This window comes from Nomascus leucogenys, chromosome 3 (genome assembly GCF_006542625.1).
Source record: "Nomascus leucogenys isolate Asia chromosome 3, Asia_NLE_v1, whole genome shotgun sequence".
In the NCBI taxonomy this organism is placed as follows: Eukaryota; Metazoa; Chordata; class Mammalia; order Primates; family Hylobatidae; genus Nomascus; species Nomascus leucogenys.
Genome location: NC_044383.1, coordinates 156,059,905 through 156,073,002, shown reverse-complemented (window position 1 = coordinate 156,073,002; position 13,098 = coordinate 156,059,905). Strand labels below are relative to the sequence as shown.

Sequence of the window (13,098 nt, the reverse complement as noted above, 5' to 3'; positions counted from 1 at the left end):
GCCTTCTGAGGCTGTGTCACAGGCGCAACCTTAACCCTGGTGAAATAAACTTTCTAAATTGATGGATGCCGGATGTGGTGGCTCATGCCTGTAATCCCAGCACTTTGGGAAGCTGAGGCGGGCAGATCACCTGAGGTCAGGAATTCGAGACAAGCCTGGCCAACATGGTGAAACCCTGTCTCTACCAATGATACGAACATTAGCTGGGTGTATTGGCACACACCTATTATTCCAGCTGCTCAGGAGACTGAGGCAAGAGGATCGCTTGCCTGGGAGGCGGAGGTTGCAGTGAGCCGAGATCGCCTGGACCAAAAAAAAAAAAAAAAAAAAAAAAAAAAAAAAAAAAAAAAAAAAAAAAAAAAAAGCTGCTCGGGAGGCGGAGGTTGCCGGGGGGGGGCAGTGAGCCGAGATCGCGCCATTGCTCTCCAGCCTGAGCGACAGAGTGAGACTCCATCTCGAATAAAACAAAAACAAAACAAATATACTGCCAATTAAACTGTGATTTTGTCAAAAATAAATGTTGTTGATGACTTTACTTCCATTAAAGCCACTGTAGTAGCCAAGGGAAAGCTTCCTTTTTGTCCTCTGAAGGTTCACTGAAAAGTCAACTGACAAAAGGCAGATTAATTGGAAAAAGGGCATACAAATTTATTAACATGCGCATGGGGGAGAACCAGAGTGATTTTGCTGAAGCCCCAGATGGGGTTCAGAAACTTATATACCATCTTGAGGTTACAGAATGGGGGTTTGTATTGTGGCATAACAGGTTATGGGGGTGGAGACCTGGCTGACAACCAGGGTCCTGTTATGTAAATGAAACCTCCTAAGTAGAAGTCCTTAGAGAGAACAGAGGTACATGTTTCTTTCAGACCTTTGCAAACCAACAGTAAAATTCTAAAACCTCCAACCCACTGATGGACCCTATGCTTGCCCAAGGGCATTCTGAAGTTAACCTGAAAAACTAGTTCAGGCAACGATGGGAAGTGGGGGTTGGCCATGCCTCACTATACACTCCTCCCTTGGAATTCAGGCACAGCAAGCCAGCATTAACATTAAAGCAGAGACCTTAAGACTGACAGAAAAGACTCTTGCGCAGAGGCTTCTTCATTACCCTCAGGCACATAGGATTCTCGGTTTCCACTGTAGGGTCCTCACTTTACCTGCTCAACCTTCATTTATCTTTCACAACCCTCACTTTGCCTGTTCAACCTTCACTATCTTTCACTGCCTACTCTTGGGTAGCACTTGGCCAGCGCACAGGTTTCCCACATCCTGAGGAGGTCACCAGCAGGGAAGGTTTGAGGAGGGCTCTGCCTCCCTGGCGGCCACCCGCAGGCCCACAGCAGGACATGTGCAGAGGTGGGCGGGGCGCCGTCACCAGCTGCGACTCTCCCAAAGACCAGAACCATCCCAGAGCACCCGGAGGCACCAGGAAAGCGGCTCCGAAGCAGAGGCGCCAGGGGCGGGGCCAACGCCGAGAGATTTCCTCTGCCCGGTTCCCTCGCATGGGTCCTGCGGCCGCTCTCGTCAGACGCGTTCCCGCCTCCTGTCTTCCGGAAAGGTGCCCGCCTCTTGCCTTCCGGCCCGGCGCCCGATTTCCGCCTTCCGACCCAGCTGTGGGCTGCGCCCCACGCCAGCCGGCGCCCCCCATGGCTGTCGCCGGGGCCAGACCTGTGGAGCTGGGCTTCGCCGAGTCCGCGCCGGCGTGGCGACTGCGCAGCGAGCAGTTCCCCAGCAAGGTGGGCGGGCGGCCGGCATGGCTGGGCGCGGCCGGGCTGCCGGGGCCCCGGGCCCTGGCCTGCGAGCTGTGCGGCCGCCCGCTCTCCTTCCTGCTGCAGGTATACGCGCCGCTGCCCGGCCGCGCGGACGCCTTCCACCGCTGCATCTTCCTCTTCTGCTGCCGCGAGCAGCCGTGCTGTGCCGGCCTGCGAGGTGAGCCGCCAGACGGGGTCGGGACGGGGCCATGCCTCCGACGCGTGCGCGGCGTTAATTCCGTCCGGGAGCGACGAGGGGGACGGCGGAAAGCACCGCTGCCGCCTCATCCTCAGAGGTCCCTTCCCGGGCCCTTCCGGGATGTCCTCATTTTTACTACATAAGCTTCTGTGCCCACGCGCATTGGTAACCCCCAGCTTTTAATCAGCGGGTACCAGGTATGGTGTTAATTCAGATAACAGAAATTGTCTTGGAAAGATGGGTCCCAGTAGCTTTTTCGTATTTTTGGCAGTCGTTCTTAACGAGCAGTCTTATTAATTTGATGAACTCAAACCACCTCTAGGAGGCAACTCAGTTGCGTGTACCGGACGAAATCTAGTTTCTGGATTTTAAAAGCTTATCCCTGAAAGCAAAAACTTTCGTTTATTTTATTTTATTTTTGAAGTCTTTTCAGTTTTACGTGTAGAGGATGAAATATGTGAATTGCTGTTTTGTTTGAAGATAAAACTTTTCTCTGCATTCTTTTTTAGTTTTTAGGAATCAACTACCCAGGAAAAACGATTTTTACTCATATGAGCCACCTTCTGAGAATCCTCCCCCAGAAACAGGAGAATCAGTGTGTCTCCAGCTTAAGTCTGGTGCTCATCTCTGCAGGGTTTGTGGCTGTTTAGGCCCCAAAACGTGCTCCAGATGCCACAAAGCATATTACTGCAGCAAGGAGCATCAGACCCTAGACTGGAGACTGGGACATAAGCAGGCTTGTGCACAACCAGGTGGGTAATCTTGTTTTTTTGTCTCACTTCAGTTTCATCGCCTTTGTCAACCTAGATATTTCCAGGATAACTTTAAAGGTAAAATTAGGAAAGGTATAGTACTTCAAAATTTCTCATACCTGGAACACCTTTGTAAAAAAAAGAGGCTGTGAAGTCTGAATCACTGAATAATGTCACCATATAGGCATTTAATTTATGACCCTTTATCTAAAATGCCAGAACTATAAGGAATATAGTACTTTAGAGACAGCAAATTATTAGACTTTCTTCAAAACTAAATGATTACTAATAGTGCTTCCTTTTTGTTTCAGATCATCTGGACCATATAATTCCAGACCACAACTTCCTTTTTCCAGAATTTGAAATTGTAATAGAAACAGAAGATGAGATTATGCCTGAGGTTGTGGAAAAGGAAGATTACTCAGAGATTATAGGGAGCATGGGTAAGCAGTTTCAGGACTTCATTCAGTAAGTGGTTAAACATAATGCTTGGAAGAAAGGGCTCAGTGTGTCTAGAAGAGAGGTACTGAGAGGAAGACTCACTTTGGAGGCTGTAGCATACAATTTTCAGATATTGCCTCAGGTGAAAATATACTTCCTGGACTTTGTTTTCTGACACATACGAGGTGTGTTCTGCTCCCTGTAAAGACAAGGGTGGGTATCCAGATGGTCCCATGAGTAGGGCTGCACAAGATGCTGGAGGCTTGGTAAGTTCCTCTGGGTCGCAGATCTGTTTCTCAGGTCGGGATAGTGTACCTAGCACAGTGTGGGGCATGCAGAAGGGCCCCTTGAAAGTTTCTCTTTCATCTGGCCAGTTGTAGATACACAATTTTGTCAGTTTACTTACGGTGCATACTCTTGGGTAGTACTCGTGCTGACCAAGTATCTTAGAGGCTTATTTTATTATAGTAGCCAACATTTATCCAGCACTTATCTTATATAAAGGGCTGTTTGTGCATGAGCTCATTAAAATCGTGACAGCAGACCAGTAAGTCAGAAACTGCCCCATTTTGAAGGTGAGGAAATTGAGGTTCTGGGTATAACTCTCTTTGGTCACATAATATTAAATTTTACAATTTGAGCCTTGAGCCATACACAAAACCACCACAAAATTAGATTTATAGACTCAAAATGAAAACATTAGCTTATTGGTTTGTAGTTCATACCAGTCATACCTTCCAAAACATGTTTGAGACTTACTCTGCGCCTGACCTTGTGCTTGATAACAGGGATATAATGGGAAACAACACTCCAGTGGTCAGATGCTCACAGTCTCATGGAGGAGCCCAAATAATACTTGGGGAAGTTAAAGTCCATGTAATGACTGATAAGAGTACAATACAGGTGCCATGGGAACACGTGACATCACTGAAGACTGCCTGGAAGGGGCCACACGTGTGTTCATACCTGTACGATAAAAATGATAGATAAAGAAAATGCTTACCTTTAGGAGAAGGGAGACCCTAGAGTAGGAGGATCAAGGATGAAAGCTGGACTTCAAATATGCCTTGTTAGTGTAAATGTGACTGTGGAACTCTGTATTTTAAGATTATGGAGTAAAGTAAGTTTTCAAAAGCAGTCCCTAATCATCAAAAGTAAAAAACTCTTCATGTAGTCATATAACCACACTAAGAACTCCTCTAGGTGACTTCAAAACATAGGACAGTATATCTCTAGTGGAATATACCCTGAGAATGAAAAGAACGTTAACAGTGTTAGTATTTTGAATAAACATGTTGTTACTAGACTGTTGCTGTGATTTTGAGATGGTTGTGTGTGTACTGGGGATCAAGGAAATGAGTCATTATGTTGGTGTAACTGAGAACTGAGATGTTGGGTGTAGCAGGAAGATAATGTTGATTGTGTCTACGTACCAAAGGACACAATCAGTACTAAAAGGAACTCCAGGCTCTTTGGAGAGGTGGTTGATTCCAGAACTGGGTCAGGAAATGTTCATATAATGTGGGAACATGGTCATACTAAAGATTAAGGATAAGGATTACTAGGGCCATGTCAGAACTCAAGCAACATGAAAAGGCTCCTGCTTGCAAAAGATGGACAGTTTGAACATCCACAAGGACACTAACTGCATCAGATATGTTTAATGGGTTCAAAATGATACTAAAAAAACTCAGTAATCATCTTTGTAGGATACTTGGGAACAGACTCATTTTCAAATTGGTAAATAAAGAGTTTGCCTTCCAGGGGTACATAATTATGAATGAAGTGATATGTGTGGGATTTACTTCAGAGTAATGGAGTTGGAAGTGGCAGAGAAAGGAAACACTGGACTTGATAGTGTTGAAGCTGATTAATGGTATGTGGCGGTTCATTATAGTATTTCCACTTTTGTGTATGTTCAGAATTTTCCAAAATAAAAGGAGAATTAGAAAGAAAAATGCTTCCTGGAGGTAGTTGTGTCTTAGCTGAGACTTGGCAGGAGGCAGTAGGGCCTGAGGGAACAGTGTTTACAGTGTCCTAACGGTTATACTGAAACTTTCCACGTATACTTGATGGAACATCAATCTGAAGGCATCCTACACTTCCTCCATCAGACCTGATGGTGCAAGTGAACACCATCAGTGCCTTTCCCGTTTCATCAAAGCAGTTATTTTAGCTTCTCTGACTCAAGGTGTATCAGTTCTATTTTAATGTACCTTACAAAGACTAATGGATATACTCAGAGACACGGGTCTGTTGGGGACAGCAGTGGCTTAGGGTGGCTGTAATCCCAGGAAGGAATGTGGAGAAGGAAATGAACTTTTTTTTTTTTTTGAGACGGAGTCTCACTCTGTCGCCCAGGCTGGAGTGCAGTGGCACCATCTTGGTTCACTGCAGCCTCTGCCTCCCGGGTTCAAGTGACTCTCCTGCCTCAGCCTCCCGAGTAGCTGGGATTACAGGCGCCCACCACCACGTCTGGCTCATTTTTATATTTTTAGTAGAGACGGAATTTCACCATGTTGGCCAGGCTGGTCTTGAACTCCTGACCTCAGGTGATCTGCCCACCTCGGCCTCCCAAAGTACTGGGATTACACGCATGAGCCACTGCTCCAGGCCGGAAATGAACATTTGATGACTGAGTGAGTGAGCCTACCAGCTGAGGATACTAATGATAAGAAGGGCTCACATTTGTTGGGTGTCCTGTGATGTGCTGGGCAGTCCTAAGCCCTTGGCCATTCTGTAATTTTGAAGCTTTAAGGAGATGCACTAAATGGAAGTCCATATAATAGAGTTGCATGGAGTACCTGGAAATTCAGATGGTCCAACTTGAATAAGTGAATAAATAGGGAAAGCTTTCTGATTAAAAGTGGGTCCCCTCTCCATGTGTGAATTGTCAAGTTGTGGGGATTACTCCTGTTTTTCATAATAGTTACGTTGATTTTTCAGGTGAAGCACCTGAGGAAGAACTGGATTCCATGGCAAAACATGAATCCAGGGAAGATAAAATTTTTCAGAAGTTTAAAACTCAGATAGCCCTTGAACCAGAACAGGTAAAGTGGAACTCATAGCTCCTCACTGTGTTCTCTTCAGGCCATGTTTTATGAGTATAATCTGTGAGAAGAAATAACTTCATAGCAACATTAGTCTGTTCCTTAGGAGCCTATACAAGCAGGCTTTTATTATCTTGTTAGAGGAGTTCCTCACACAGATGGGCCATGTAGAAAGGTGTTTTGCAGTGCTGATCCATTTAATAGTTACTAAAAGACTAAAGGTTATACTGTTTATCAAACAGGGTTCATTTTCTAAAGCAAGCATCAGGGATGGGAGATGAATGAGATATTGCCTAAAGTACAGAGGTTTAGGCACCATTGGCCCCCCGCTCCCCAAAAAGAAAAAAGGTTATTTTTGCACATTTCCAACAGGTAACTTTGGCTTGTAAAATGTGACATGTTAACATTTTCTCCTTAACCTCCCCTACCATAAACGTAAATCACGAAAGAAAACTGAATTCCCATAAACCAGTCACTGGTTCAAATAAATACACAAGGGGTTTATAGGAAGAATAGATCTAGGTCTTAAACACTAAGGCAGTTTTTAGCAACGCATATGCTTTTAGACATAATACAGAAAACCACTCAGTTGCTGTAGGAAGCTTATTACAGTGAAATTTACTTATGTTTGTAGTAGTTTTCAAAACACTACGTTTCACTTGGTATTTGTCCCTCCTAAAATTTTTTAACTATGAAGATAGGCACAGACTCTGGGCAGAATTCTGCAATCAGAGCAGAGGCTCATTCTTAGTCCCTTCACAATATATTCATAGGATTAAGATTCCAACATTAGGTAGTAAAAGCATCATCTGGGAAATATACTTTGATGCCCTCTGAGTCAGATAAGCTGAAATAATCACTTTGAGGTGATTGAGAAGGCATTAATGGCACACTGGCATAGCCAGGTCTGATGGCGGAACTGTGACATGCCTTTTGGGTCAGTGCTACATCAAGAGGAGGAACATTCATGGAGTAGATAGCATGTTACCATTGGAAACTTTTAGGTAAGGTATTGATTATTTGAACATGGTCTTCATTGATTTTAGATTCTTAGATATGGTAGAGGTATTGCCCCCATCTGGATTTCTGGTGAAAATATTCCTCAAGAAAAGGATATTCCAGATTGCCCCTGTGGTGCCAAGAGAATATTGGAATTCCAGGTATGACCTTAAATAAGGACCATTTTAGTGTGTAATCACCATGATTGTTTTTTAAACATTAAAAACTTCACCAAGGTAATTTGTGCACATGGGTCAACATGGCAGTACAGAAGGGTGCCCTATAATGAAAATCATCAGTTTCCTGCCTCACCTTGGGGCTAGTTCCCTGGAAGGAACTGTCTTGTTTTTTTCTGTTTCCTAGTTTTCAGACACTGTCTGTTGACTGACTTCTGTGACGATGAGGATATCTACACTGCTCTCCACCTCCAGTGTGGTTATGTCATTATTATTAGTGTCTCTGTTAATTTTTGTTATTTTAAATAACTTATACCTTCCTTTCTTGTTCCATTAATTAAAGTCTTTGACTCCATACTTTATGAGAGGAGTCTTTACTGTTTAATCTTGGTTTGTGGATTTGTTAGAACAAATGGATAGAAGCATTAAAGATAAATGTCCTCCCATGCCCAAAAGGGTTTGTTAGCATCAAAATCCATTTGGGTAGGGTGGGAATGCTCTTGAGTTACGGATTCACTAACCTTACCAAAGTCATAACTCATATTGGTTTGTTTCTTTGGATAAAAGGAATTATGAGGACCATACACAAAACTCTGCTTTGTTCTTAGTGCCAAAGCTCTCAATGTGCAAACTGAGGTGACAGGATTTGTATAAAGTGATTCCATATCAGGGTGGCTATTCTGCCTATTCACTCTTTCAGTTAGACTACTTCTAAGATTCCTCTCTGGTCTCTATAACTACATTGACAGATGTCCTTTCTGTATTCATTACTAGTAATTAGTGTTTCTTGAGTCGAGAGTAACAATATCTGCAATGATACAAAGTAAAAGTTGCCCAAATAGAAGCCTCAGCCCTTTTGAGTGGCATATTAGTAATGAAAATAATTCATTAACAGCCACTTGTGAACTTCTTTCTCAAATGCAAAAGACCAAACAGAAGGTGAGAGGGGCTTTGAAGTCATAAGGAAGTTTTAGATTGTTAAACATGTTAATTGTATAATGATGTCTATAATCCTGCTTTGTTGTATGAGGATTGAAAGACCAAGATCCCTATAATCATCCTGGCTGAGAAGGTCTCTTAAAAGTAGTGCTCCCTGCTGTGAAGTAGCTTTCTAACTGTGTGTCACCCTCTTCTCAGGTCATGCCTCAGCTCCTAAACTACCTGAAGGCTGACAGACTGGGCAAGAGCATTGACTGGGGCATCCTGGCTGTCTTCACCTGTGCTGAGAGCTGCAGCTTGGGTACTGGCTATACAGAAGAATTTGTGTGGAAGCAGGATGTAACAGATACACCGTAAAGGCATCTTAAAGCCTTGAAAAATGTTAATAATCTTTTATACCTTGCAATTCAATTTCTGGGATTTTATCCGAAGGAAATACTTATCCAAAAATAGAGGTGCAGAGATGTTGAGGGATTGCTTACACAGTGTCTACTTATTAGTGAAACAAAAGTGTCCAGTGACAGGGAATTAAATAAATTTTGGTACATCCACAGTGGAAGGCTACACAGTCTTAATTATAACACCTATATTGACAACAGACATACCATTATAGGTGGTGTTCATGGTATGACCCTATTCTTGTAGAAATATTTGTATGTGTGCACAGCAGTCTGCAAAGATGTACATGTACTGCACTGGTTACCAGCGAATGGTGGGACTAACTAAAACGGTCTTTCTACTTATATGTGCATTTCTTTTTATAATAAAAATGGGTTATGTGCCTAATGAAGTCAAACCATCTCATTCTGAGAGCATTTCCCACCCTAAGTTTTTTAAAACACAAAAATACTTAGGTAAAACTCCAACAAACTTGTCTGATCATTAGCTGATTATCACAGGCTCTAGAATGTACTGGAAGCCCAGAATATTAGAAAAATACCAAACCTCAGGTTGGTGAGTATGATGGACAGGAAACCCAGTAATCCTGAAGCAGCAGTATCACAGTTGGCAGGATCAGGAACAACAGTGGCTTTGTGATCACAGAACTGGAATTTAAAGAGGCTCTACCTTCAGAACTGATCTTGGTCAGCCAGCGGCCCTGCTTACAGATGAGACACTGAAAGGCAAAAGGCGATGGTCTTCCCTTTCCATGTCAAGCATTGTACACAGGTTCCCTATCGCATATACAAGGGTTAGGGAATGTAAGCCAAAATAAGGGTCTGGCTTAGGAGGCAGCAGCCTGAGGAAAGGAAGGCCCTGAAGTCAGTTTTCAAAGGGCTGACCCTTGGCCTATTATGTTTCTGATACATTTGTTTAAGCAAGTGGCTCCTAAGACTACACTAAGGTTTCTTCCATCCCCTAGCAGCTCAAAATTGACAATTCCCAGTTCTCTCAGCACCAGTGATGCCTGCCCTAAAGACACATTGGACACATTGCTGTTGATCAGTGCTTGAATACTGACGGCTAATTCTGATAAATTTCTCAGGCTTATTTCCTTAATCTACATTGGCTCACATTGTCCCCTAACACATCCCTGTTAACTGCAATGCATTGCCACCATAAATCCTCACATTTTCATAGGTAACATCATTTGCTAATGTAATTGTCTACTTGGCTATTTTATTTGTAATTTAGAAAGTTCTGTCCTAGTAGTCCATATTATGTAAGTATATATATGCAATTTGTATTAATTGCGTAAGATAGTTATACATAACACCATATGGGAAACCGCAGTATGGAGTTTCTCCCATGGGGAGGTTATCAGCTACTTAAGAGCTAGAGGATACTAGTTTCGAACCTGGGATGGATAAATCTATGAGAATCACCTAGAACTATGGTGTCACAGCCTGTGGCTACTGGAGTAAGTTGTCATCAACTAGTGACAAGAGTTGGTCCCAACACTTAGTAGGAAGCACAGTGGCGTAAGGAAACCTGGACTCGTGGGGCCTTCATATCTAAAATTATGTATTACTCCTCATAGGCAGAATGTGTAAGTACGTTACGACTGCTAAGGGCTTTTAAAGCAAACATGTTACAGTCTTTCTATGGTAAAAACTGTTACTTGGGGACATCACCAGATGATGTGGACATTCTTGCAGGTATTTTGGCGTGCGCAGGCAAGCTGTCACTGGTGTATATCCCAGTCAACCTCTGGAAATGAACATAACAGTTTACAGGGCCTTTCCATTTGGGACGGATATATCAAGAGGGAGACAAACTGGTCCAAATCACCAGAAAGAAAATCTGACAGCACTGACTTGGCATCTGTGTTAAAAAATAGCAACTATATTTAAAATAAACTGTACAACATAAAAAATTTAAATTAAAAAATGCATTAAGCAAGTTGCCTTTAGAAATGTGAAGACATTTTAAAACACTACAAGATAATGAGCAAGTCTCACCTACATAATCATGGCTCCACAGACGGTGCCAGTCCATGCATCCACCATTTCTCAACACCTAAAAAATTTTAAGATCTCCTTGGTTCAGATACTGTCCAGCCACAGCAGCTCTCCTCTGCTGTAGAAAGCAGCATATTCAGCTTTGCCTTTTTATTTCAGATACTGAATATCCTTTGACAATTTCAGATATCACAGCAAAAGAAAAAAGTTTTAAGTGTTTTTGGCAATCATACGGGTGATAGTATTTTTGTTACTCTTAAGAATGTTATGGAGTGGCCGGGCGTGGTGGCTCACGCCTGTAATCCCAGCACTTTGGGAGGCCGAGGTGGGCCGATCACAAGGTCAGGAGATCAAGACCATCCTGGCTAACACGGTGAAACCCCGTCTCTACTAAAAAATACAAAAAAATTAGCCGGGCGAGGTGGCGGGCGCCTGTAGTCCCAGCTACGTGGGAGGCTGAGGCAGGAGAATGGGGTGAACCCTGGGGGACGGAGCCTGCGGTGAGCCGAGATCGCGTCACTGCACTCCAGCCTGGGTGAAAGAGCGAGACTCCTTCTCAAAAAAAAAAAAAAAAAAAAAAAAAAAAAAAAAAAAAAAAAGAATGTTACGGTGGAGGTGGAAGGATGGCTTGAGCCTAGGAGTTCAAGACCAGCGTGGGCAACAGTTGAGTGACTTTGTCTCTACAAAAAGTAAAAAAATTAGCTGGGTGTGTTGGTGTGCACCTGTAGTCCTAGCTTGTCGGGAGGCTGAGGTGGATCCCTTGAGCCCAGGAGTTTGAGACTGCAGCAAACCATGATTGTGCCACTGCACTCCAGGCTGGGCAACAGAGTGAGACCGTGTCTCAAAAAAATTGCACATATAACAGATAAAGTAATGATAAAGTATATACGTAAATGAGTAATTACGGGATATTCTAATTCCTCATCCCCTATGTCTTTAAGAATTAAAAATTCTCAGTGTAGAAGAAAGAGTATAATACAGAATTGGTTAAATAAAAACCCTATAAGCTTTGAATTTGAATTGGATATAGAATTGGTTAAATAAAAACCCTGTGAGCTTTGGATTTGAATTGGATATAGAATTGGTTAAATAAAAACCCATGAGCTTTGAATTGGACATATTAATATGAACTCATTTTATCTTGAAAACTTAAAAGGGGAAAGAAGCAAGTATTTATCCTGCTATATGGAGCACAACACTTTATAAAAGTATTCAAATTAATAAATGAAAAAGAAATGAGTAAAATGTCATTTTGCAACCCACTAATGAATTAATAGATCTAGGAATTATACAGCAGCTTCCAATATGCAGGAAATAGAGAATAGGGAAGCTACACCATGAATTTCCAACTAGCAAACCCCAGACTATGAGAAGCTCTAAACATTAAATGGCCTGTAAATTGGAAAGAAAAGAAATGGACAAGGAACTTCAATTATCTTTAAATGCGTGAGAGTCAGGATAATAGTTACTACTTGAGGGAAGCCAGGAGTGTGTGTCTGGATAGAACCATAAGGAGGGGCTTCTAAGACAGATAGCAAAATTGTTTCTTGACCTGGTTGGTGGCTGCAAGGGTGTCTGCCTTTGAATAATACATTATGCTATACATTTGTTGGGTTTCCTGTATCTGTAGCTACAACTGTAAGAGATGATTTTTTTTAAGTTATATACATTAAAGTCCTAGGCACTGATAGGAAAAATAAATGTTGGAAAGGAAAACATAAAATTACTATTTACAGATGATTACATGCCTAGAACTTTCAATGCAATCAACTAAATCAGCAGTAATAGTTCAGTAAACTTGGAATGAGAAAAATATTAACAATAAATTTTAAAGTGTTAAAAACTTCCAGTAATAAAACAGAAATGACAATATACTTAGGAATTAAGGAAGTAATAACTTATGAAATATAAAAGCCCTGTGTGAAAAAAATTATAAAACTTTACTGAGGAACATAAGACCTGCATACATGAAGAGATACTTCTTTCTTAGATAGGAGATAATATTGGAATATGTCTTTCCAATTAATCCATACATTATTGGCATCACTAATGATTGGGAAATGCAAGAAAAGGGCATTTCATACACCGTTCTCTTTGGACTGCAATCTGGTATCAACTGATTAAAAAACTCAGAATGTATAGTCTTTAGTTCCTCTTCTAGGAAAGTTTACTACATGAATACCTGCACTCATCCAAAAAATACACATACAAGGATATTCCCTGCAGCGCTGTTTATGATATTGAAAAACTGGAGGTCATGTAAATGACCATAATTACAGGAATAGCTCAGTAAGTGAAGGTACCTAAGAAGAGTATCCTAGATTCCCAGTCATGGAAATAGGTTTATGATATATTGACTGAAAAAAGGGAAAGCTATAAAATTGAA

General features: G+C 42.1%; 1 protein-coding gene across 4 annotated transcripts; it reads left to right on the top strand.

The window, feature by feature from the left end:
* Positions 1 to 502: 502 nt before the first annotated feature.
* Positions 503 to 10,912, top strand: PDCD2 (programmed cell death 2). 4 transcript variants are annotated; one of them, XM_003280994.3, is made up of 6 exons: positions 503 to 1,932; positions 2,463 to 2,705; positions 3,017 to 3,148; positions 6,093 to 6,196; positions 7,243 to 7,356; positions 8,509 to 10,912. In XM_003280994.3, the coding sequence occupies exons 1-6, from the start codon at positions 1,350 to 1,352 to the stop codon at positions 8,665 to 8,667; spliced, it is 1,335 nt and encodes a 444-aa protein (XP_003281042.2). In that variant the 5' UTR covers positions 503 to 1,349; the 3' UTR covers positions 8,668 to 10,912. The 4 variants fall into 4 exon arrangements, 3 of the variants coding, with proteins under 3 accessions (XP_003281042.2, XP_030665863.1, XP_030665864.1); XR_004029431.1 differs by lacking the exon at positions 6,093 to 6,196 and having other exon boundaries at positions 8,509 to 8,864; XM_030810003.1 differs by lacking the exon at positions 7,243 to 7,356.
* The last annotated feature ends 2,186 nt before the right edge of the window (positions 10,913 to 13,098 follow it).